Source organism: Neoarius graeffei, chromosome 9 (genome assembly GCF_027579695.1).
Source record: "Neoarius graeffei isolate fNeoGra1 chromosome 9, fNeoGra1.pri, whole genome shotgun sequence".
Classification (NCBI taxonomy): domain Eukaryota; kingdom Metazoa; phylum Chordata; class Actinopteri; order Siluriformes; family Ariidae; genus Neoarius; species Neoarius graeffei.
Genome location: NC_083577.1, coordinates 60007602 through 60034192, shown reverse-complemented (window position 1 = coordinate 60034192; position 26591 = coordinate 60007602). Strand labels below are relative to the sequence as shown.

Genomic DNA, 26591 nt, shown 5'->3' with positions numbered 1-26591 from the left:
TTGTGCTAGGTTAGCAATTGCAAGAGATGCCACTAGCCAGCTAATTGGATTGTGGAAGGCAAAAGAGATCAGCCTGAAACTGAAGAAATAATTGGTGAAATATCTGGTTTGGAGTATAACCCTCTATGGTACAGAAAGTTGGACATTAAAGCAGAGTGATATGAAGGTAGAGTAATTTGAGCTGTGGGTATGGTGTAGAATGCTGCAGGTCAGTTGGAAAGATAGAAAGACCAATGCATGGATTCGCCAAAGGGTAGGAGTTTCAGAGGGAGATGGTCTGCTTGCCCAATTGAAGAGGAGGAAGTTGTCTATGTATGGACATTGGAAACGACGTTCAGATAGTCTAGTTCAGGTGACAGTACAAGGTGAAGTAGAAGGGAAGGCCCGGCCAGGACGAAGGAAAACAGGATGGATTGATAACATCAGGATGTGGACTGATGGTGGAATGGCCGTGGCCAGAGAAAAGGCATGCAAGAGAATGCTGACGGTTCTATGAGGACTATGGCAATACAGCAGCAGCAGTAAAATAATGCAGGCACAGTGCTGTTGCACACCTTAAAGGGCATATCACAGGTAAATTCAGGAGCAAGATCAATGTAATTCTCCTATTCTATATTAAACTTTGGTCAAATATCTGTCACATTTTGTGCAATTTTTTTACCTTGCGCAATACCAGAAGAATTCAGTTGAAATCAAGCCATTTGAGGCGAATTGGTCCACTTCTGAAAAAACTTGGCATTTGGATTTCCTGAGAAACATTGATTTTTGTGATGTCACGTGCGGGACGCCTCCCTCTGAATCCTACATCAATGCTGGTTTGTTTATGAGAAAATGGCCTGGTGGTTTTCTGCAAATTTCTTCAACGTTATCACGTAATTATTAAAATGGTTAACAGATGTATCGTATGAGGGTGTAGCAACACCAGTCATGATGGGATTAGTACTCATCGTTTCCCAAAAGACCAGACAATGAGAGAGAAATGGGAGTGCTTGGTCTACACAGGCTGTGCACTGAAACTGTGCAAGCTCGCGCAGCCTGCTGGCGCAGCCTGCTGGCGCTTCCGCAGGTAATGTCACGAATCTGGCTCCAGACTCCCTTGGGATTTTTCCAGACGCATTTTGTTATTTTATTTTTTTCTGCTGTAGACAGATGGCCTTGTGCAAAATTACCCTTCTGGATGAGTGTGTAAAGGGACATACTTTCATCTCATCTCAATATCTCTAGCCACTTTATCCTATTCTACAGGGTCGCAGGCAAGCTGGAGCCTATCCCAGCTGACTACAGGTGAAAGGCAGGGTACACCCTGGACAAGTCACCAGGTCATCACAGGGCTGACACAGACAACCATTCACACTCGCATTCACACCTACGGTCAATTTAGAGTCACCAGTTAGCCTAACCTGCATGTCTTTGGACTGTGGGGGAAACCGGAGCACCCGGGGGAAACCCAAGCAGACACGGGGAGAACATGCAAACTCCGCACAGAAAGGCCCTCGCCGGCCATGGGGCTCGAACCCGGACCTTCTTGCTGTGAGGCGACAGCGCCAACCACTACACCACTGCCGCCCTAAATAAATCGCATGTTATTGAAAAAATTTTTTAAAATAAGTTCTGGATAAAAACTCATCTATCTTATGTAATTAAAAGATACAGATTTTGTTGTCCACTGGTCAAGTGTGTATGAGAAATGTTGCCTTGCACTTATGACCAGGTACCCTATGGTGGGACACATACGTTATACGCACAAGTCATCAAAAAATGCACTAGGTTGATGCATTTCTCTTAGGTACGGGGCTCTGCTCTGCACGAGGAGCTCCGCTATTAAATTTTAGCACTCCCATTTACTTTCATGACCAGCCATCACTGGAGTTTTGACTGTGAAACAGGTGCTGAAAATTGGGCCTGTCCCAAGAGCAATCAATCATTCTTAGCAGATTAAAAAAAAAAAAATCCTATTTTTTTGTGGACAAAATACGGTAGGAGTATGGCATACTTTGGTGCTCCTATGTCTAAGCAGTCTCTTGGTTTGGTTTCAGTTCTTCCTTGTACAGTGAATATTTGGTTATTTTTCTATATATAGGAGTTCTGCTGAACCTTGTATATGTGTGACCTCTTGTTCATATTAGACTGGGTTTTTGGAACAGCTCTCTATGCACTAGCTCCAAATTATAATTTCGAAATTCCATTAGAATTCCACAATGTGCACTGCTTCACTGATTCTGCTCTTACACAACAGGTCAGGGTTAATGTGGACCATTGTGTTGGGGTCCACAGCTCCTGCCCTGCCTACAGAGACTCTTTGTGCACATCACACGGGTATAAAGAGCCAGGCTAATCTACACTGCCCTATCTACCCCCCCACCCGATCATCTGGACCAGTGGTACTGCTGCTCCAGCCATACCACACTCTTCCTAACACTCACACTGGACAGAGAACAAGGGGAAGCTTTTTTTTTTGTATGAAATTCATTGCATAAAAAATAACTGACATGATGAATGAAAACTGCATTCCAAAATGTTCTGACGTTAAACTGGGTTCCACCAATGTCATATGCTCCTCTTCAATACAGTGCGATAAATCACATATTAAGGTTAAAAAAAATTAAATATTGAAGAGTCAACAAAATAATTCCTTCATAGATACCAGGACTACACAATAAAATTTTAATTACTATTGCTATTAAGGTTTGCCTTTCAATATATAGATTGCAGAAATTTACAGTATGACTGCCTTACAAACAAACCACAAGACACACCATGTGGCCAAAAGTATATGGACACCTGAACATCACACCCATATGTGGTGGTTCTCCAAACTGTTGTCATAAAGTTTGAACTAAACAATTGTCTAGAATGTCTCCGTATGCTGTTGCATTACAATTTCCTTTCACTGGAACTAAAAAAGTCCAAGGCTGTTTGAGCATGACAATGCCCTTGTGCACAAAGCAAGTTCCAGGGTTTGACAAGGCTGGAGCAGAACAACTTGTGTTCTGCACAGAGTCCTGACCTCAACTCAACTGAACATCTTCGGGATGAACTGGAACTCTGACTGCACTCCAGGCCTCCTGACCTGACATCAGTTCCTGACCTCACTACTGCTCTTGTAGCTGACTGAGCACAAATCCCGGACAGCCATGCTCCAGAAATTTAGTGGAAAACCTTCCCAGAAGAGTGGAGGCTGTTATAACAGCAAATGGGGACAAAATCTGGGATGGGCTGTTTAACAAGCACATATGGATGTAATAATTATCTTGACATCTTTTGTGCACAAGGTTAAAAAGCACAAAAACACATTTCAGAACTTATCAGCTCTGTAGTTTCAGGTTTTGTGGGCCATTAAATTTAATTAAACTACTTATTTCATAAAGTAAAAAAAAAAAGTCAACAATGTTTTATTTGTTCAAACCATATTAACCACCATCTCCCAATTTAAAGTGATCTCCAAGGCAATACAGTGGTGCTTGAAAGTTTGTGAACCCTTTAGAATTTTCTACATTTATGCATAAATATGACCTAAAACATCATCAAATTTTCACACAAGTCCTAAAAGCAGATAAAGAGAACCCAGTTAAACAAATGAGACAAAAATATTATACGTGGTCATTTATTTATTGAGGAAAATGATCCAATATTACATATCTGTGAGTGGCAAAAGTATGTGAACCTTTGCTTTCAGTATCTGGTGTGACCCCCTTGTGCAGCAATAACTGCAATTAAACATTTCCGGTAACTGTTGATCAGTCCTGCACACCGGCTTGGAGGAATTTTAGCCCATTCCTCTGTACAGAACAGCTTCAACTCTGGGATGTTGGTGGGTTTCCTCACATGAACTGCTCGCTTCAGGTCCTTCCACAACATTTCGATTGGATTAAAGTCAGGACTTTGACTTGGCCATTCCAAAACATTAACTTTATTCATCTTTAACCATTCTTTGGTAGAACGACTTGTATGCTTAGGGCCATTGTCTCACTGCATGAACCACCTTCTCTTGAGATTCAGTTCATGGACAGATGTCCTGACATTTTCCTTTAGAATTCGCTGGTATAATTCAGAATTCATTGTTCCATCAATGATGACAAGCTGTCCTGGCCCAGATGCAGCAAAACAGGCCCAAACCATGATACTACCACAATCATGTTTCACAGATGGGATAAGGTTCTTATGCTGGAATGCAGTGTTTTCCTTTCTCCAAACATAACGCTTCTCATTCAAACCAAAAAGTTCTGTTTTGTTTTTATCTGTCCACAAAACATTTTTCCAATAGCCTTCTGGCTTGTCCACGTGATCTTCAGCAAACTGCAGACGAGTAGCCATGTTCTTTTTGGAGAGCAGTGGCTTTCTCCTTGCAACCCTGCCATGCACACCATTGTTGTTCAGTGTTCTCCTGATGGTGGATTCATGAACATTAACATTAGCCAATGTGAGAGAGGCCTTCAGTTGCTTAGAAGTTACCCTAAGGTCCTTTGTGACCTCGCCGACGATTACATGCCTTGCTCTTGGAGTGATCATTGTTGGTCGACCACTCCTGGGGAGGGTAACAATGGTCTTGAATTTCCTCCATTTGTACACAATCTGTCTGACTGTGGATTGGTGGAGTCCAAATTCTTTAGAGATGGTTTTGTAACCTTTTCCAGCCTGATGAGCATCAATAATGCTTTTTCTGAGGTCCTCAGAAACCTCCTTTGTGGAAGTGCCATGATACACTTCCACAAACATGTGTTGTGAAGATCAGACTTTGATAGATCCCTGTTCTTTAAATAAAACAGGGTGCCCACTCACACCTGATTGTCATCCCACTGATTGAAAACACCTGACTAATTTCACCTTCAAATTAACTGCTAATCCTAGAGGTTCACATACTTTTGCCACTCACAGATATGTAATATTGGATCATTTTCCTCAATAAATAAATGACCAAGTATAATATTTTTGTCTCATTTGTTTAACTGGGTTCTCTTTATCTACTTTTAGGACTTGTGTGAAAATCTGATGACGTTTTGGGTCATTTATGCAGAAATATAGAAAATTCTAAAGGGTTCACAAACTTTCAAGCACCACCGTATATTAGTATACTCTCGCTGCTTTGTGACAATGTCTGTTGTTAAAAGTGCTATATAAATAAACTGACTTGGCTCTACATGTATGAAAGATATGATTGATAGTTTATTTGCTACCTCTTCATTGTATTTGTTCCAGAGTGGTGCTGAATGCAACTGCATGCATTAATCATATCTACTTGTATATAAATATATAATTATGAGGGATCCTCATATTGTAATGGACAGCAACAACATAAATACCTCCTCCAGACTGTCGTCCTGCATTTCGGGCGGTCCCAGGTCAATGCTCTTGCGACCATCTCTCTTCTGCTTCTGCTTGCTGGGAAGCTTTTTGATGTTGCTGCCATGGCTGAGGCGGCGCACGGGGCTTGTGAGCCACTTCTTCAGGGTGTTTCCAGGGCGTTTGGGTCCTGGTGAGTTGCTATGGAGAGAAGCGAGTGAAGCTTGGGGCTGCAGTGCCGCCACAGAGTCTGTCTTCCCATCTGGACCACTGACAGCGTAATTCTCTGCAAGACAAGAGTATGGAAATAAATCTGAGCCAGCACATGATAACATATTGTATATATGTGACTGTGATAAGTAATAACAAGCCATGTAACAAGATCCAAGCCAAAGAGATGCATCTTAATATTTAATTGCTACATGTAAATGACTGTTTTAGCCTGCAGTTGGATGCAAGTCATGATAATAAAGGCAACAAAGAGTATTGTTGAAAAGTGTACAAGAAAAGGCTGAGTATATGAAAAAATATTTATACCCAATTGTTATTCGGATATTAAAACAGCCCATGAGCACAGAAATTTATAAAAAAAATTGATTTATAATTTCGCTTACTAATTTATATATATGATTTCCTAAGGTGTGAACATGTAAACATTCTAGTAAGCCAAGCGCTATGTACACACTGATGTAAGATGATTGTAACTCCGTACACCCACACTACACTTCAATCCATGCAGTCAAATGAGGCAACAAGTGCAAACCACACAGTGCCAAGTCAAAGTCAATATGTGTATCGACTGCACCAATTCTTCCGTCTGCTTCAGTAATGCACTATAATTGATCCAAGCTACACTATGTAGGATTACACCACAATACCCAGCACCAGGCACCCTGCAATCATCTTCAAATTTGATCCATATGTAAGCTGATCACTTTTCTTTAACGACGAACTTTTTTTTTAAAGCCGTTTTAGCTGTCCTCTTTTGTGCTTTTAAAAGCATGTTATATATAATATAGAAAATAGAAGAAAGGTTGTGCGTAATACAGAATTACTGCATCAGAACCATAGGGAAAAAAAATCTTTAATAAAACAAAAACATTCTTAGCTTAGCTGGTGGACCTGGTGTCCTGCACATTGTCCATTAATAAGACTAAACAAACAGTGACTTTGTAGATTATAATGTAAAGTTATGAAGTAAAATTGCCTTTACATGAATTATGCTACAGCCTAAAAGAGAAGAATTCGGACGCTCTTAATAACCACCTAAACATCATTTTCAGTCATTAGATCAGATTTCCTTTGTCGTCATTTTTATGCTGCACGTAAAAATGAAATTGTTTTTCACACATCCATCAGTCAGTAATAATTCAGTCCAAAAAGCCTGTAATCTTTTAAGAATATAAGAAGTAAATAATAAATAAACTGAATTATAGTCAAATAGAATAAAGAGTACTAATAGATAAACTAGACGATACTAAAATAGAATAAAAAAGTGGTTTAATAACATTTCTTTTTAGAGGAACAGCCTCTTGTGTGCAGTTCACGTTCTCTGGTTTAGTAGTCTGATTGCTGTGGGAAAGAAACTGTTTAACAGCTGAGTAGCCCTTGATCTGATGCTTCTGTATCTTTTCCCGGACTGCATGAGTGTAATCACGCCATGAAAGGGATGAGTGGGATCCAATGATGCGGTTTGCCATCCGCACGCAGCGCTCCGTGTAGATGTCCTGCACATGCGGCAGTGAGGCACTGGTGATTTTTTTTTCAGCAGTTCTCACTATCCTGGAGGTGGGTTTCCCAAAAGCATTGCAGCACAAAGATCGTCATTAAATGGTAGCGTGAGCATCACAATGAACACTCACTCTCCTAGTTAAGATGCTCTTAGTGTTAAGAGGCTTTTGGGAAACCCACTCCAGCAATAATGCGCCTCTGCTGTGCATTATTGTTTTTATAGATTGTATGATGAAACCGTTTTTGACCTCGCACACATCCGACACAGTGTTGAACTGAACCTGGATCCAAAACTAAAACGTTTTTCATAATACAACTTGCATATTTTTTTTGTAATATTTTCAAGCAGTAATATTAAGGAATCTGCACCATGAGTTAGCATTGTAAGAAACATGGCACTGATATATGAAATGTTCTCTAAACTAGAAAGTACTAAAATAAATAAATAAAGATAGATAGATAGATAGATAGATAGATAGATAGAGAGAGAGAGAGAGAGAGAGAGAGAGAGAGAGAGAGAGAGAGAGAGAGTCTTGTGCTATACATGATTAAACCCCATATTTGCAAATCAAATGCTCTTTTTGCTATAATAATGTTGTGAGGTAGCACGAAATAGAGTTTTGCACATGAACTGCAGTGTTAGTGAGTGCTGTTTGTCTGTAAATGCCAACAGATATTCTGAGAAGCTCCAGCATTCAACTACATTTCTGTGCAAAAGTCTTAGGCATGTGTAAAGAAACACTGTAGACCACAATGGCTTAAAATTAATGAAATGAAATGTTTCAACATTAAAAAAAAAATACTATAAACAGCACTAAGCCATAATAAATGAAACAAAGTCAATATTTGGTGTGAGACGACCCTTTGCTTTATAAAAAAAAAAAATAATAAAAAAAATAAAATAGTAGTCTCAGGTCCAATGAGTGCAGATTTATAAGGAAATGAGCTGTAGGTTTTACTGAGCATCTTACAGAACCAGCCCCAGTTCTTCTGGACACTTTGTCACACTTGCTTCTTCATTTTGCACCAAAAACCAGCAGCCTTCATTATGTTCTCTTTTTTATTCTGAAAAGTGGTCTCTGATGTAATATGCTGCCCAGAGACAAACTTTTTTTTTCCTGTAACATATAATTTTGTGCTGGAAAATGAACGTTCGGAACTCTAAAATGTTTGTTCTGACTCATAAGTCTCAAAATAGAAATCTATAACAGTTTGTATGAAAAAATAGGGTACTTAAAACTTCTGCACAGTACTGTATAACTTGTCTGACCGACTTTATTTTGAAACATTTTTACAAGAATGATCTTTTCGCCAGGAGAATCACCTGTTCCTGGGCTCTTTGGGTGACACTATAGTGTACTCATGAGGGAAGAGTGTTGTTGGATCTGAACTGTCTGTACTACTGTGAGCAAACTCTGCACTTTATTGGCTGGTGCATAATGTGCATGCTTCTAATGAGAACAGAATAAGAGAGTATAACCACACACACACACACACACACACACACACTATCTGCCGCACCAATCAAGTTTGTTCCTATATATTTTATTATAATATTGACCACACCAAGACTGTATGAGACTTCATTGTCTCATTGGGGATAACATTTATTCCACTGAGACGCATTGTACCCAAGAAGAAATGTAAGAAAGAGTGAGAAGTGTGACAAGTGTATAAATGAAGCAAGACTACAGCAGTCCATACAGTATCTACATTGTGCCACTATCCAGTAGCTTGGCAGAAAATATATCTATTTAAATATACAAAGAAAGGATCTCCTCCATTGTCCTTCAAGTAACTCTGCTGAGCTCCGATACATACTTCAACAAGTCTTAGTTTTTATTATAATTAAGAACTATAGTGAACTGAGAGGCCCTCATGGTCAAACAAGTTGAACAAGGAATCCATGTTGACACACAGACGTGCTGATGACAGCATATGTTCTTGAAAGTGTAGTAGAAGGAGGATTGATAAGTAGCTGTTGTGCTTCACTGTATAAACAAACCAACGCTCACTAAACACAAGTGGTTTCGGCGAACGGTTCAATGAAATTACACAACAGCAATCTTCGGCTTGTCATCAATTATTATAAATGCCTAAGCTAAGGTCTATGAAAGAATTATTTAAATATATCTCAGAATAGATTAGATGTACTGTAAGGGTGTGTCTCCGTATAGCGGTTTTACCTGGCAGAAAAGTGCTAGCACTTCATTTGAAATAAATAAATAAATAAAATGTGCTCCCATGCTGCACATTGGTTTTGTTTCTATGCCAACAATATCTTGAAAGCATATCAGCACTAACCGCCGTATGATCAGTTGCCTATAAAAGGGGCCTCCATATGATTCTCACTCCTTTTCAGGCAACCAGTAACGACGATATCAGTGCAGTTCAGATATTTTCAACTGGAAGCGCTCGGAGTAGCCACACAAAAATCGCTCTGAAAAAAGATGATGCTGAGTTCAGCACTTTTTCTCTCCATGGCTGCAAACACTACAAGGTCACTCACTTAAAAACACTGTTAATACACTGGTTTGACCTTCGTTGACATTATACCACAGCACTCTTGTATTCTCTAATCTGATTGGTCAGAAGGTGTTGAATCATTTCCAATAACAGATGTGACAATAGCACCAGCTGTAATTAATATCACGGGTTTATATTACTGAACTTTTTCTAGTATTATCATTATTGGTTCTACTGTAACGACTTACACAGGGACTTTTAATCTTCTATGTTGAAGTTCTATAAGGACTTTTTTTTTACGTTTATGGAAAGAGTTTCGAGTGTCAGCACTTTGTTATGGTCAGTAAGTTTCCGACACATGAAGACTTTGCACATGCTGGTTTCTCTGTAGCATGCTGCTTGTTTTTTCTTAACGGGGGGGGGTTGCCATAAGTTATAACCGGAACTGATTTGCTTTGTTGATCTTCCACAACTTTAAAAGGTCACTACAAATGGATAAAAAGTAAAGAACAGGTTGTTCTTTAATGAGCAATACAATAAAATCATTAGAAATAAAAAAAAAATTGGGACGTGCTTTTTTTTTTTTAAATATCAACACCGGAGTATTAATACCTCACACTATCTCACCCTGGGTTTTTCCCCCCCCCCTTGTCATTTTACTCTTTACACATCAAGTGTGGAAAGATGTGAAAATTCACCCTTAAACCAGAATAAAGGTGTTTTAAAAGGTGCATTTTTACCTGTTGTGATGCCAATTCATGGTTCCTCCAATTAAACTTAATGGAATAAACTGAAGTTGAGTACATTGGTGAAGAATCAGGTTTGAGTAAGGAACTCCGCCCAGTCACTACGAGAAGGCTTTCAGAAAATCAGCTTTAGTTTCTATAGTGATGAAAACGGATCTCCAAAAAGATGTGAACAAGTTGAACACAGAGTATAGTCTCATCATAAGCTCCATTGTAAAGTTACCAATCCCACAAGAACCATGTACAGAGATTTCAGTAGACACAAGGTCATCATTTCCAGTTAGAAGTGCACATGTTCACTACTCTACACAAGTGCACCATTAATGATTGTGCAATAATACTGCATATTTTCTGCTGAAGTAACCTTCAGCAACAGTGTAATAAACTAGAAGAAATTTCAACAAATAATACCTCCAGGTCAAAGGTTTATTAGAATTGCAAAAACAGTACACCCATGTCGTTGTTAGCTCTAACTGAATACCAAGTTATGAGGCTACCATATAAATCTACTACTACAACTACTACTACAACCCCGATTCCAAAAAAGTTGGGACAAAGTACAAATTGTAAATAAAAACGGAATGCAATAATTTACAAATCTCAAAAACTGATATTGTATTCACAATAGAACATAGACAACATATCAAATGTCGAAAGTGAGACATTTTGAAATTTCATGCCAAATATTGGCTCATTTGAAATTTCATGACAGCAACACATCTCAAAAAAGTTGGGACAGGGGCAATAAGAGGCTGGAAAAGTTAAAAGGTACAAAAAAGGAACAGCTGGAGGACCAAATTGCAACTCATTAGGTCAATTGGCAATAGGTCATTAACATGACTGGGTATAAAAAGAGCATCTTGGAGTGGCAGTGGCTCTCAGAAGTAAAGATGGGAAGAGGATCACCAATCCCCCTAATTCTGCGCCGACAAATAGTGGAGCAATATCAGAAAGGAGTTCGACAGTGTAAAATTGCAAAGAGTTTGAACATATCATCATCATCTACAGTGCATAATATCATCAAAAGATTCAGAGAATCTGGAAGAATCTCTGTGCGTAAGGGTCAAGGCCGGAAAACCATATTGGGTGCCCATGATCTTCGGGCCCTTAGACGGCACTGCATCACATACAGGCATGCTTCTGTATTGGAAATCACAAAATGGGCTCAGGAATATTTCTAGAGAACATTATCTGTGAACACAATTCACCGTGCCATCCGCCGTTGCCAGCTAAAACTCTATAGTTCAAAGAAGCAGCCGTATCTAAATATGATCCAGAAGCGCAGACATCTTCTCTGGGCCAAGGCTCATTTAAAATGGACTGTGGCAAAGTGGAAAACTGTTCTGTGGTCAGACAAATCAAAATTTGAAGTTCTTTATGGAAATCAGGGACGCCGTGTCATTCGGACTAAAGAGGAGAAGGACGACCCAAGTTGTTATCAGCGCTCAGTTCAGAAGCCTGCATCTCTGATGGTATGGGGTTGCATTAGTGCGTGTGGCATGGGCAGCTTACACATCTGGAAAGACACCATCAATGCTGAAAGGTATATCCAGGTTCTAGAGCAACATATGCTCCCATCCAGACGACGTATCTTTCAGGGAAGACCTTGCATTTTCCAACATGACAATGCCAAACCACATACTGCATCAATTACAGCATCATGGCTGAGTAGAAGAAGGGTCCGGGTACTGAACTGGCCAGCCTGCAGTCCAGATCTTTCACCCATAGAAAACATTTGGCACATCATAAAACGGAAGATGCGACAAAAAAGACCTAAGACAGTTGAGCAACTAGAATCCTACATTAGACAAGAATGGGTTAACATTCCTATCCCTAAACTTGAGCAACTTGTCTCCTCAGTCCCCAGACGTTTACAGACTGTTGTAAAGAGAAAAGGGGATGTCTCACAGTGGTAAACATGGCCTTGTCCCAACTTTTTTTGAGATGTGGTGTTGTCATGAAATTTAAAAATCACCTCATTTTTCTCTTTAAATGATACATTTTCTCAGTTTAAACATTTGATATGTCATCTATGTTCTATTCTGAATAAAATATGGAATTTTGAAATTTCCACATCATTGCATTCCATTTTTATTTACAATTTGTACTTTGTCCCAACTTTTTTGGAATCGGGATTGTACTTCTTTTGGCTGCTCCCGATTAGGGGTCGCCACAGTGGATCTTTCATCTCCATTGCTCCCGGTCTTCTGCATCCTTCTCTACCACACCTGCCACTTTCATGTCCTCTCTCACCACATCAATGTATCTCCTCTTTGGCCTTCCTCATTTTCGTGTGCCTGGCAGCTCCATCCTCAACATTCTCCTTCCAACATGCTCTGCATCTCTTCTCAGGATGTGCCCGTACCATCTCAGTCTCATCTCTCTTAGCTTAATTCCCAAGCTCTCCACATGTGCTGTCCCTCTGATGTGCTCGTTCCTTATCCTGTCCAACCTCGTCACTCCCATCGCAAACCTTAACATCCTCAACTCCGCCACCTCCAACTTTGCCTCCTGTCTCTTCGTTAAGGGTACGGTCTCCAATCCATACATCACAGCTGGTCTCACTACTGTCTTACACATCTTACCTTTCACTTTTGCTGGGACTTTCCTATCACAAATGACTTCCGAAATCCTTCTCCAACTGCTCCAGCCTGCCTGCACTCACTTTCTCACTTCACTATCGCAGCCCCCATTTTCCTGTACAGTTGACCCCAGGTACTTGAATTCACCAACTTTCTTTACGTCTACTCCTTGCATCTTCACTACACTCTCATCCCCATTCTCATTGATGCACATGTATTCTGTTTTGCTACTGTTCACTTTCATTCCTCTTCATTCCAATGCATCCCTCCATCTCTCCAAACCCAACTCAACCTCCTTTCTACTTTCACCACATATCACAATATCATCCGCAAACATGTTCCATGGTGACTCTTGCCTCACTTCATCCGTTAAGCTATCCATCACTATGGCAAACAAGAAAGGACTCAAAGCAGATCCTTGATGGAGTCCCACCTTCACCTTGAACCATTCAGTCGTTCCAACTGCACACCTCACTGCTGTTTCACTGTCCTCATACAAGTCTTGCACCACTAATATACTTCTCATTCACTCCACACTTTCTCATACAATACTATAACTCAGGGGTTTTCAAAGTGTGGGAGAGTCAGCCCCCCCTCAGAGAGCAAATAAACAACAGCCCCCCCCCCCCCTACAATTTTTGTTGTTGCTATACTTAATGTTCCATTCGTATTTTAAAAAATGGTTGTTGTACACGTTTTTATTTTTTTCTTTTGCACATTTTAAACATCTGTGCTTTTTGAAAAATCTTTTTTTACACATTTAAAACATGAGCTTTATTAAAACATTTTTTTTTACACATTTTAAACATCTGTGCTTTTAAAACCTTTTTTTACACATTTTAAACGTGCATTTTTAAAACTTTTTTTTACACATTTTAAACATCTGTACTTTTTTTTTTTTAAACATCTTGTTTTACACATTTTAAACATCTCATAGCATCGTTAGCTAGCACCTCTTGGCAGACAACACACTGTGGCAGTGGAGCATCTTCAGATCCAGTCCATGAAAATCCAAACTTTAAATAATCGTGGTCATACTTCCTTCCTTCTTTTTTTGCTTGGCCCAGACTCTGTCTCCTCACTCACTGTAGCTTTAGGTACTAAAAATCAATCCATTGTCTCTGGCAAAGACTAGCTGAAGTTCGCTAAATGTCCGCAATAGTAACTTATTCTGGTTTATTTTTCCTCACGTTGCGCCCCCCCCTGAAGAACTCTGGCACCCCCTAGGGGAGGTGCGCCCCACACTTTGAAAAGCCCTGTCCTATAACTCATCTCTCGGCACTCTATTGTATGCCTTCTCCAGGTCTACGGTACAAACACGCAATGTAGCTTTCTCTGGCCTTCCCTGTACTTCTCCGTTAACATTCTTAAAGCAAAAATTGCATCCGACGTGCGCTTCCTTGGCATAAACCCGTACTGCTGTTCACAGATTGCTACCTCTCTTCTTAATCTCGCCTCCAATACCCTTTCCCATAACTTACCCTTTCCCATAAATATAATAAATTATATATCCTATAACAGGGGTTTTCAAAGTGTGGGAGAGTCAGCCCCCCCCTCAGAGAGCAAATAAACAACAGCGCGCCCCCCCCCCCCCCCACAATTTTTGTTGTTGCTATACTTAATGTTCCATTTGTATTTAAAAAAAATGGTTGTTGTACACGTTTTTATTTTTTTCTTTTGCACATTTTAAACATGTGCTTTTTGAAAAATATTTTTTACACATTTAAAACATATGAGCTTTATTAAAACATCTTTGACACATTTTAAACATCTGTGCTTTTTAAAACCTCTTTTTTTACACATTTTAAACATCTGTGCTTTTTAAAACCTTTTTTTTTTTACACATTTTAAACGTGCGTTTTTAAAACATTTTTTTACACATTTTAAACATCTGTGTTTTTTTTTTTAAACATCTTGTTTTACACATTTTAAACATCTCATAGCATCGTTAGCTAGCACCTCTTGGCAGACAACACACTGTGGCAGTGGAGCATCTTCAGATCCAGTCCATAAAAATCCAAACTTTAAATACTAATCGTGGTCATATTTCCTTCTTTTTTTTGCTTGGCCCAGACTCTGTCTCCTCACTCACTGTAGCTTTAGGTACTAAAAATCAATCCATTGTCTCTGGCAAAGGCTAGCTGAAGTTCGCTAAATGTCCGCAATAGTAACTTATTCTGATTTATTTTTCCTCACGTTGCGCCCCCCTGAAGAACTCTGGCGCCCCCTAGGGGAGGCGCGCCCCACACTTTGAAAAGCCCTGTCCTATAACCATATAAATCAGAACTGATTAAAAAAAACACTCTTCACATGTCCCCTTTTCTTTAAGGTCATATTAAGGTCACTCCAGTGTTTTTTCCTTTCCTCTTATGCACACTCAGCACTAGAGCTCAGAGTTCTCCTGTTAACACCTGCACATTTCAGCCACTAGATAGCAAAGTGGTAAAAATACCACAGATAGTTTTTGCTTAGTAGCACTTGTTACACAGCAACCTGTCGTGAGAAGCTCTCAGAGAAGCCAACTACAGCATAGAGACTGTGAGATGAGTGAATCTGAAGTTTTCTTTACAACCAGCAAAGTTTATCTTCCATTTTCTAAGGCAGGGCCTCAGGACTTGTGACGGGCAGAGGTGGACAAAGTACCCAACTTCATGACTTAAGTCAAAGTACAGATCCCACTGGTCAAATGTTATTCCGATACAAGTGAAAGTTGTCCAGTCAAATTTTTATTCAAGTTAAAAGTACTTGGTTTTAAAAATACTTAAGTATTAAAAGTACATTGTTGGATTATTGCTACAACGCTTACAAAACTTCATGCCTCTGAAGCAACCAACTGGTTTTACTGACTAGCTTGTAGAACCGGTAGAATAAACGCCTGGTAGACTGTTACAACATGAAACAACTGAACTGACAACAAAAAGAGCCATTGTCTTTTTTTTTTTTTTTAATTTTAACAGTCCTACCCACTCCTATAAAGCAGCATGGTAATGTTCTGACCCAGCTCTGGCAGTGTGTGCACACATGTACGTGTATGTTAAATCAGGAAGACAGTAGAATAGCTGTAAATGCAGCTTGTTCAGAAAATTAAAAAATAAAATAAAATCCAACCTGCTTAAAACCCAGGTCCACACTTCGAGTTTAATAACTGCCCAACAGCAACAATGCTTTAAGCAAGACAAAAAAAAAAAATTTATCATCTGACATCAAAACAAAAAATTCCAACAATTTGTTGCAACTGACTAGTACAACACTGTCCATCTCACAGATCTCTAATGTGTGCATGCATGCGGGCGCACGCGTGTTTCATCCACACATGAATCTGCCAGTGAAATTGCTATACACACACAGCTCCCTAAGAAAAAATAAAATCCAACCTGCTTTAAAGTAACTGCTCAACGGCAACACAGTGCTTTAAGCAAGGAAAAAGCAAGACAGCAAAACTAGTCACACCACATTGTTGGAAAACGTTTTGCTGTAAACTCACTATGATACTGTCCATCTCATAGGTCTCTAGTGTGTGTGTGTGTGTGTGTGTTTTTGCTTGCATGCATGTGTACGCACATTTGAAACAGGCGGACAGTGGAGTAACGAGGACCTTGATAAAAATGTAGTGGAATGAAAAGTATGATATTTGTCTTTCAAATGTAGTGAAGTTAAAGTCATAAGTTTCAAAAAAAAAAAAAAACCAAACCTCAAGTAAAAGTACAGATACTCAAAAAGTGTACTTAAGTACAGTACTCAAGTAAATGTACTTCGTTACCTCTGATTTAGCACTGCTAAATGCTAAATGTCAAGAACTACTACTTTTTTTTTTTTCGGTTGCTCCCGTTAGGGGTTGCCACAGCGGTTCTGTTCTACATATTTGATTTGGCATAGATTTTACACCAGATGCCCTTCCTGACGCAACCCTCCCTAATCTATCCAGGCATGGGACTGGCACCAAGTATGCACCATCTTGTGTAACCCCAGTGGCTGGGTATTTGCCTAATCTGCATGTAATTGAACTGTGGGGGAAACCAGAGCACCTGGAGAACACACACACACACCCCTTTCGGCCATGTAGTTCGAACCTGGAACCTTCTTGCTGTGAGGTGACAGTGCTAACCACTACACTACCATGCTCCATGTCAAAAGGCAGTCCACATAAATATTTAAATTGAAATCCTTGAAGATGTTTCACCTCTCATCCGAAAGGCTTCTTCAGTTTTGAACTGAAGAAGCCTTTCGGATGAGAGGTGAAACATCTTCAAGGATTTCAAGCAAGTCCAGTTGCCTTCTTTAGCACCTACGGATTACAATGACCTGGAGGACTGAGAACCATCCTCAAATGCATTTTCAGACTTGACCTAACTACCCCATCTAAGAACAGCCACTGTCCGAGTCCTACAGGAACGCCACAAATATTGTGTATATTCCATTAAAAAAAAAAAAGTTCTCTCTAACCTACAGCATCCATTCATTCAGAAAAGAAACGTTGTACGAGTCGAGTGATGGTCACTGACAGAGCTATCTCCCCAAGGACTTCCTGTAATAAAGGAAGAGTGAAGAGTCTTTTTCACCAGTATAAGAGCACCAGATGTCCCTGGCATTATCTGCCTTTCGCTCTGTTGAGTCTATTCAATCAAGTTCTGTTACTGCCAGTGTACAGCCACGTATTTCTTTAAAAAAAAAAAAAAAAAAGGGGACACAGCCTCCAGTGGGATGTGGCCCTTACTGAGAAATGTAAGCAATTTTCACAGACTATTACAATGCAGCAATACAACATTCCACGCATAAAAAAACTAGAACAACTTGTTTAAACTGGTGAGAGACACTAATGCAGTATCATTCTGGCTCTGTGATTAACTGGAGTAATGAAGAGAGAGAAAGAAAAGAAAAAAAAAAGACAGAAAATGAGAACGAGAGAGCGCAATTAAAAAAAAAGGCAGACAGACAGATATACAGACAGTCCCTGTGACAGACGTTTTGTCTGCGTTGGTACGGTAGGTAAGAATGGATTAGGGCTAATTTACACGTTAACGATCACAGCAGCAATGCTGAGCGCTTCAGAACTGTGTATACGTTGCTGTAAATCATATTTAGGATATTACATCACTACTGTTTACTCCAACTGAGATAATTTAATGACTTGACACGCCTACAGAACAGAATGTACAATATTCAATCAGCACAAGGAAAGCTTGCCTGCTGAAATCTTATCCTTTTACTGAATCTTTCAGAGCAGCATTTTTTGGATTTTTTTTTTTTAAAGTTCATTGCAGTACTGAACCGCTGTCCCTGAAAGCAGTGCTACGACATTAAAGAGGTTGCTGCTGCTATTGTGAAGCAAGTCAACCCCTCTATCTCACTGCAGAGAGAGACTTCCTGAGTTAATAGGTAATGAGAGAGAGCACTTTAGCTCACTTTAGAGCAAAGCACAGGGGTAACGACATCAACCCACACACGCACACCTCACATGATCTTGTATTACTAACTTTGTGAGGCGTTTCCATTGACTTGTGTATTAAATGTAGCTTATTAACGTTAAAGCTAAACTTCCACCCAACCTTAACATCAGCGCCTGAAAGAAAATCGGTTGACTTTTTCAGTTTTTTAAATAAAGGCTGTATTTCCATAATGTTAACACAAGGTCATAATGATGACATATTCTCATGTTCGACAGGACATTCTGCCTTCACAAAATTCACATAACTGCCACCTCCCCACCCCAACACACGCCGCAAAAATAAAACCTCAGAATATAAATGGGTTGTAGAAATCAGGCATCATTTTTTGTTTCTTGAGTTTTTTTATAGGAATATTGCTTCATAATTATAAGAACATACTACAGTATATGTTTATAAAAAAACACCACGGAGAAACTTTTTTCCTCCCAAAGCCTTCATCACTAATAGCCAGATTCATATGTACCACAATTAATTCGAGTCTGTACTTAAACACCAGTTGATCCATTTGTGCTTTTTTTAATCCTTAAAATAAGCCCAAAGCCAACCATACATCTTATTCCTGAACCCATCCAGCTAGAAGAGGTATGAAGCCTACATTACCCACCTGACACACAACAGCAGCAGCAACACTTCGCTATAATCCAACTACAACATGAGCAAATGTGTCTCCCACTCTTCATTCTTCCTCAAGATCTCATGGCTCAGCAGAAAGCAGACAGAGGGTAAGAAGTGAGATTCCTGCTTAGTGTTGTGGAGATAGTGTAATCACAGAGTTACTGCTCCAAGTTCACTCTGCACTCTTCCATAACAGGGAGGAGAGAGAGGAGGGGCCACATATACTCAAACCCGCACTCATGCACGCGCACACTGCTTCTTTACCACACATGCTGGATTAGAGACAGAGTCAAGTTACATTCCTGCCTGTGACAAAGACTCTACTCAGTGGCGATCTAAAGAGTGACTCTCAGTCAGTAGCGAGCTGTTCTCCAGGATCACGGGTCAGCAGATCAAGCATGTGTCTGTGCTCAAGCTGCTTTCTCATAGTTGAAAGTTCTGATGTTTGAAGAGAGAAAATTTGCTGCATTCTACTGATATAAACAAAAGTAAAAAAACAAAACCCCATCCACACACATACAGGTGTAAAAATTTTATATCTATCTATATATATATATATATATATAAATATATATATATATATAGGGCGGCACGGTGGTGTAGTGGTTAGCGCTGTCGCCTCACAATAAGAAGGTCCGGGTTCGAGCCCCGTGGCCGGCGAGGGCCTTTCTGTGTGGAGTTTGCATTAGAGGTCTGCGCGGGTCGGATTTTTCAGTCCCGCTCCCGCCCGCGCCCACATTGTGCAGTCCCACTCCCGCCCGCAAAGAATTATGATTTTCAGTCCCGCTCCCGCCTGCCATATTTTGTCCCGCTCCTGCCCGCAAATCCCGCATGATGCAGACGTTCGCGTTATTTCTCAGGAAAGTTCTTGTCTTGACACAGCGTGATGGTGCCCCGCCCCATACTTTGAGTGGATTTGAGCATAAATATCTACAGCTCACGTTTGTTATTGTTTGCCTTGTTTCTGAATTCAGCATGTAGTATCTCTAATAATAATAATAATTAGTGCTGTCAAACAATTAAAATATTTAATCGCAAATCACACATTTTTATCACATGAGAAACCATTGTAATTCTCTGATCAGCATAAAAAAGTGAATGGACTTGCTTTGTACCAATTTTTTTTTTTTATTGCAACACAGAGCTAGTAAAATAAATGAATTGATTTACTGCTTGCGTTAGTCTACAACTTTAATCAGAGAGACATGTTACACAGTGACGGTAGGCTTGACTCAATGCTATCCCAGAAATCCTTCCTGTAATATGCAAATTTGGCCGCCTCTGATTGGACAGCGAAATTTGCATATTACAGGAAGGATTTCTGGGATAGCATTGAGTCAAGCCTACTGTCACTGTGTAACCTGTCTCTCTGATTAAAGTTGTAGACTAACGCAACAAGTAAATCAATTCACTCATGGTTCTCTTGCTAGCTGGGTGTGAACTGCGAGTCATTAGAGTGATCAAAGAATTTCCCCTTAGGGTGATCAATGGCAATTTTAAGATACCATTTCTCACTCAATCTGACTTTCTCTGCAAATTTAGGTATCTTAAAATGTTTTTATTAATGCCAAATAAAATATCCAGCACAAATTATATATGATAGACATAAATTAATAATTTATAAATTTATTTCAAACACGTTTTTAGTTAGCAGGACTGCAGCTTATCACCGCTCCCACCCACGCCCGCATATGTGCACTTCTGGTCCCGCCCGCGCCCGCAATGAGCTTTCAAAATTTGTCCCGCGCTGCACTGCTTTGCGGCGGGTCCCGCAGGACTCCCGCGGGAGTGCAGGGCTCTAGTTTGCATGTTCTCCCCGTGTCCGCGTGGGTTTCCTCCGGGTGCTCCGGTTTCCCCCCCCAGTCCAAAGACATGCAGGTTAGGTTAACTGGTGACTCTAAATTGAGCGTAGGTGTGAATGAGAGTGTGAATGGTTGTCTGTGTCTATGTGTCAGCCCTGTGATGACCTGGCGACTTGTCCAGGGTGTACCCCGCCTTTCGCCCGTAGTCAGCTGGGATAGGCTCCAGCTTGCCTGCGACCCTGTAGAAGGATAAAGCGGCTAGAGATAATGATATATATATATGCTTGCTTCAGGACAAACTGAACAGAATGCGAGTGAACCCCTGCTTGGTCACCTGGATCTCCAGCTACCTCACAGACAGGCCGCAGTACATCACATCTGACACTGTGATTAGCAGCACCAGAGCACCCCAGGGCACGGTGCTGGCCCCTCTTCTCTTCAACCTGTACACCGTGGACTTCTGCTACAGCTCGGAGCTGTGTCACATTCAGAAGTTCGCCGATGGCACAGCCATTGTGGTGTGTATCAGGGACGACAGAAAGGAGGAGTATAGGAGCCTGGTGCAACAGGAACCATCTGCAGCTCAACATCTCAAAGACCGAGGAGTTGGTCATTGACTTTGGGAGGTCCAGACCAAGGTCACGACCAGTTCTGATCAAGGGAGTCGAGGTGGAGGCTGTGGATTCCTACAAGTACCTCGAGCCGCGGCTGGACAGCAAGCTGAACTGGACTTGCAACACCAACCAGTTGTACAGGAAGGGACAGAGCAGGCTATACTTCCTGAGGAGGCTGCGATCCTTTAACATCTGCAGGAAACTCATCTCATATCTCATTATCTCTAGCCACTTTATCCTGTCCTACAGGGTCGCAGGCAAGCTGGAGGCTATAATATATTTGTATATGTAAATACTTTATTTATCTAGAAGTTTTCTAAATACTTAATTTATCTAAAAGTTCTCCCTTATTTCTATTCTATTCTCTGTTTATCCTATAATGATGCTACTGGAATTTTAATTTCCCTGAGGGAACCCTCCCAAAGGGATCAATAAAGTTCTATCTAATATTTTATTTATAAAAAAACAACAACAAAAAAACACTTTTTTTTTCCTTTTTAAATCGGACATCCCCACCCTTTGGTTAACTAACTGTAATTTTCCAGTACATTGTGAAATATGTTTTAAATAAATTAATTAATTAATTTTAAACGCATTTCAAAATGCACTGGAAAATTACAGTTAGTTAACTAAAGGGTGGGGACGTCCGATTTAAAAAAAAAGAAAAAAAAATCTGGTTAGTCAAGTTAACATATTTCCTGTCTGTAAGAATGTTCTACTCATCTGCTTGCTCAAACAAAAGGAATAGGAGTCTCCTGAAACAACTGGATAAATCCCTGTAATCCTACCTGTAGCATCAGAGGTAGAAACAAACGACAAAGCTGAACAGTATCAGTGTTTTCATATGAACTACCAACATGAAGCACAACATATTCTTCCCTTCTGATGTTTTCTTCCCCAATGTAATCCAACACACGCAGAACACTTTGTGTTACAGCGCAATGTACACTGTAAATCACTATCATTGCTCACACCAATTGTTTACAGGTGAATTGGCACCAAGATTGACAATTTTACTGGATGCACAACATGATATGGCCCAGTTTTTTTAATTGGTTTCGGGGTGGGGGGTGGGTGGGGGGGTGTTACATTTTTTTGGAAACAATAATTTGCTTTATTGACATTTTTTCCACGTTGTGCTTCCTCAAATGTTTTTTTTTTCTTCCCAGCAGTCCGTGACCCAATCTTAAAGGACCCATTGAGTCACGACCCTCAAGTTGAGAAACACTGATGTACAGTATACAAACAGTAATTTTAGAATTATAGAACAAAATGTATTCTGTATTCCTTTCATATCCCGATATTGCACCTCTGTACTCAATAAGCTTGTGTTTGCAGGGTTAGTTATTTAGAGACCTACTTAATATGGGTATTTATTTAAATTTTAATATTTAAAATAAATTATCATAGTACCTTGAGATTTAGAAAATGTTCCCTTTTTTTTAAGGTAAAAAAACCCCCAAAACATAAATGAAATTGTAGATTGCTGTTATTTAATAATACTATTAAAATACAATATAATATTAAAATACTAAAAATGACCACTTTTTGGTTGGTTGGTCATTTACTTACTTATTTTTGTCTGGTTGATATTGGATACTAGGACACAGTACATTTCAGTCCTGTGACTCCAAAGGAAATGTTCTGTCTGTTATACATTTGTATTTTAAGAGGTTTCATTCTGCCAGTGTCCTGCTCCTGCCGTATAGCCCAGATAGTTTTGCACCCATCGCACTGGCCTAGATAAGAGCATACAGCCCTACTATACAGTCTCACAGAGAGAGACACCGCCTTCAACCATGAAGAAGGAGCAACACAGGAAGTCGCTGCTACAATTAGGCCATTTCTCAGCTAGTAGCCCTACATTAGACATTATTGTGTTTGGACATGTCGCTGCTCTTTGTGCTGTTACGCACATGGCTCAGATGAGTCAGAACACACATAGCATATTATAATAATAATAAAAACACAAAGGAAGGTTAGTGCAGTGATGTAAACATCGTACATGGATTTATGACTATGCTCCAGGAGCCTATGATGCACTCAGACTTGCCAGGTTGCAGAAGTACTGCTGCAATTTCCATACTGGATGAAGAGTACCAGTGAGTGTAATTTGCATTTGATTTTGGAAAGATAACAGGTCTATTGGGGAGGGAAGTCTTTCAAACATGAAACAGAAGCTGGGTAAGCAAATAAGATTATTCATACTCCATAAGCCAAATGCTGTATTGCATAAAATCCTGCTCTAGCAGGAGAAGTAGATGAAAAGGATCATGGGGATCATGTAAGATGGACACTGACTGGAAAAAAAAAACCCAAACAAGTAAAAGATCATGAAAAATACAGGTATCTAATGGCACAATCTTTACTTGGCAACGAGGACACCATCAGATTCAAGTTATGATTCCAGTAACTACAATCACATGAAAACAGCACTGGGAGAAAAACTCTCAGTTTCTAAGCACTTTCATTTTTCATGAGGAAAGCACCAAAGTTAATAAACTGCTCCGAGGCTACACTCCATAAGGAAACAAAAGACTCATTGATTACATACAGTGGTATGCAAAAGTTTGGGCACCCCGGTCAAAATTGCTGTTACTGTGAACAGTTAAGCAAGTTGAAGATGAAATGATCTCCAAAAGGCATAAAGTTAAAGATGACTCATTCCCTTTATATTTTAAGCAAAAACAATTTTTTATTTTCATCTTTTACATTTTCAAATGGGGCGGCACGGTGGTGTAGTGGTTAGCGGTGTCGCCTCACAGCAAGAAGGTCCTGGGTTCGAGCCCCGGGGCCGGCAGGGGCCTTTCTGTGCGGAGTTTGCATGTTCTCCCCGTGTCCGCGTGGGTTTCTTCCGGGTGCTCCAGTTTCCCCCACAGTCCAAAGACATGCAGGTTAGGTTAACTGGTGACTCTAAATTGACCGTAGGTGTGAATGTGAGTGTGAATGGTTGTCTGTGTCTATGTGTCAGCCCTGTGATGACCTGGCGACTTGTCCAGGGTGTACCCCGCCTTTCGCCCGTAGTCAGCTGGGATAGGCTCCAGCTTGCCTGCGACTCTGTAGAAGGATAAAGCGGCTAGAGATAATGAGATGAGATGAGACATTTTCAAATGACAAAAAAAGGAAAAGGTCTCGAAGCAAAAGTTTGGACACCCTAGTAACACCCCCTTTGGCAAGTATCACAGCTTGTAAACACTTTTTGTCGCCAGCTAATAATCTTTCAGTTCTTACCTGGGGGATTTTCACACATTTGCCCTTACAAAAAGATTCCAGTTCTACCAGTTTCTTGGGCTGTCTTGCATGCACTGCTCTTTTGAGATCTATCCACAGATTTTCAATGATGTTTAGGTCAGGGGTCTGTGAGGGCCAGGGCAAAACCTTCAGCTTGTGCCTCTTGAGGTATTCCGTTGTAGATTTTGAGGTGTGTTTTGGGTCATCGTCTTATTGTAGGACCCATCCTCTTTTTAACTTCAACTTTTTTTTTTACAGATGGTGTGATGTTTGCTTCCAGAATTTGCTGGTATTTATTCGAATCCATGCTTCCCTCGACCAATGAAATGTGCCCTGTGCCACTGGCTGCAACACAACCCCAAAGCATGATCGATCCACACCCATGCTTCAGAGTTGGAGAGGTGTTCTTTTCCTGGAATTTGGCACCCTTTTTTCTCCAAACATACCTTTGCACATTGTGGCCAAAAAGTTCTATTTTGATTTCATCAGTCCACAGGACTTGTTTCCAAAATGCATCAGGCTTATTTAGATGTTCATTTGCAAACTTCAGACACTGAATTTTGTGGCTAGGACGCAGGAAAGGTTTTCTTCTGATGACTCTCCCATCAAGGTCATATTTGTTCAGGTGTCGCTGCATGGTAGAACAGTGCACCACCACTCCAGGGTCTGCTAAATCTTTCTGATGGTCTTTTGCAGTCAAACAGGGGTTTTTTATTTGCCTTTCTAGCAATCCAACGAGCAGTTCTTTCAGAAAGTTTTCATCATCTTCCAGACCTCACCTTGATCTCCACTGTTTCTCTTAACTGCCATTTCTTAATAACATTACAATCTGAGGAAACGGCTACCTGAAAACACTTTGCTACGTTCTTGTAGCCTTCTCCTGCTTTGTGAGCATCAATTATTTTATTATTCAGAATGCGAGGGGGTTGCTTAGAGGAGCCCATGGCTGTTGATTTTAGGGACAAGTTTGAGGAGTCAGAGAATTTATACAGCTTTGAAATCTGCATCATCTGACCTTTCCTAACGAAGAATTTGAACAAGCCACAGCTCAATAAGCTAATTAAGATCTGGAACCTTGGTAAAAGTTACCTGAGAACTCAAATGTATTGGGGTGCTCAAACTTTCGCATGGTGTTCCTTTTCTTTTTAAACTCTCCAATTGTACAAAACAAAAATAATACACAAATCTTGCAGAAAACGCTGAAATGTGTCGTCTTTACCTTTATGCCTTTTGGTGATCAGTTCATCTTCTGCTCACTTAACTATTCACAGTAACAGACATTTTAAGTAAGGATGCCTAAACTTTTGCATGCCACTGTATAAGTGATACTCATCTGAAAATAGAGCAGCTATGAAAGAGGAAGTTGTAGAAGAGAAAGTCACCACAGGCGAAGGGAATTATTATCTTATTTGTTATTATAAAGACTAACATTTCACCAGAAGGAAGGAGCATTCAAGAACATTATAATGTGGAGTTTTAAATAAAACATGTTTTGGGTTTCTCTTATCCAACTCAAAGATAATATGGTTTGAAAGAACTTTCTTCCCTCAAACTGCATTTTTAGGCCCCCCAAGTTTATGGTGTGACTTAGTGATAGAAATGATGGAATTAGAAACATGCTGAAAGGGTGTTTTAAAGTCCAAGCCCACTAAACCGAGTAAATGGTGCCACGCAGAGACAGGAAGCTCCCAAGTAAGGTATTAGGCAGAGACCCGTCCACCCGTAAATTTGACGGGCGATTGCCGATTTCAACGGGCAAGTATACACACAGACGGATACTGAAACGGACGATAATGCCGAAAATTTTCGCACATGAATACTCCCACGTCATCCGATAAATCCAGTTATGTTCCGCCCACACACGGACTGGCCATCGGGAGTAGCGGGAGTTTTCCCGGTGGGCTGGTGGTTCAGCGTGGGCCGGCGGAGAAAAAAAAAAAAAACAGTTGCGCGCTGGCCTTTAATATGATAAGCAATGTTAACAGTTTCTTTAACAAACTGTTAACATTGCTTATTACAGTTGCGCGCTGGCCTTTAATATGATAAGCAATGTTAACAGTTTGTTAAAGAAACTGTT

General features: G+C 40.2%; 1 protein-coding gene across 2 annotated transcripts in view; it reads right to left on the bottom strand.

Moving 5' to 3' along the window:
* kalrna (kalirin RhoGEF kinase a) overlaps positions 1–26591 on the bottom strand; it is a 408274-nt gene that overhangs the window by 46459 nt on the left and 335224 nt on the right. For both annotated transcript variants that reach the window (XM_060929989.1, XM_060929988.1), the window contains exon 35: positions 5301–5566. In XM_060929989.1, coding sequence (XP_060785972.1) covers positions 5301–5566 — 266 coding nt within the window. The remainder of the gene's footprint in view (positions 1–5300; positions 5567–26591) is intronic.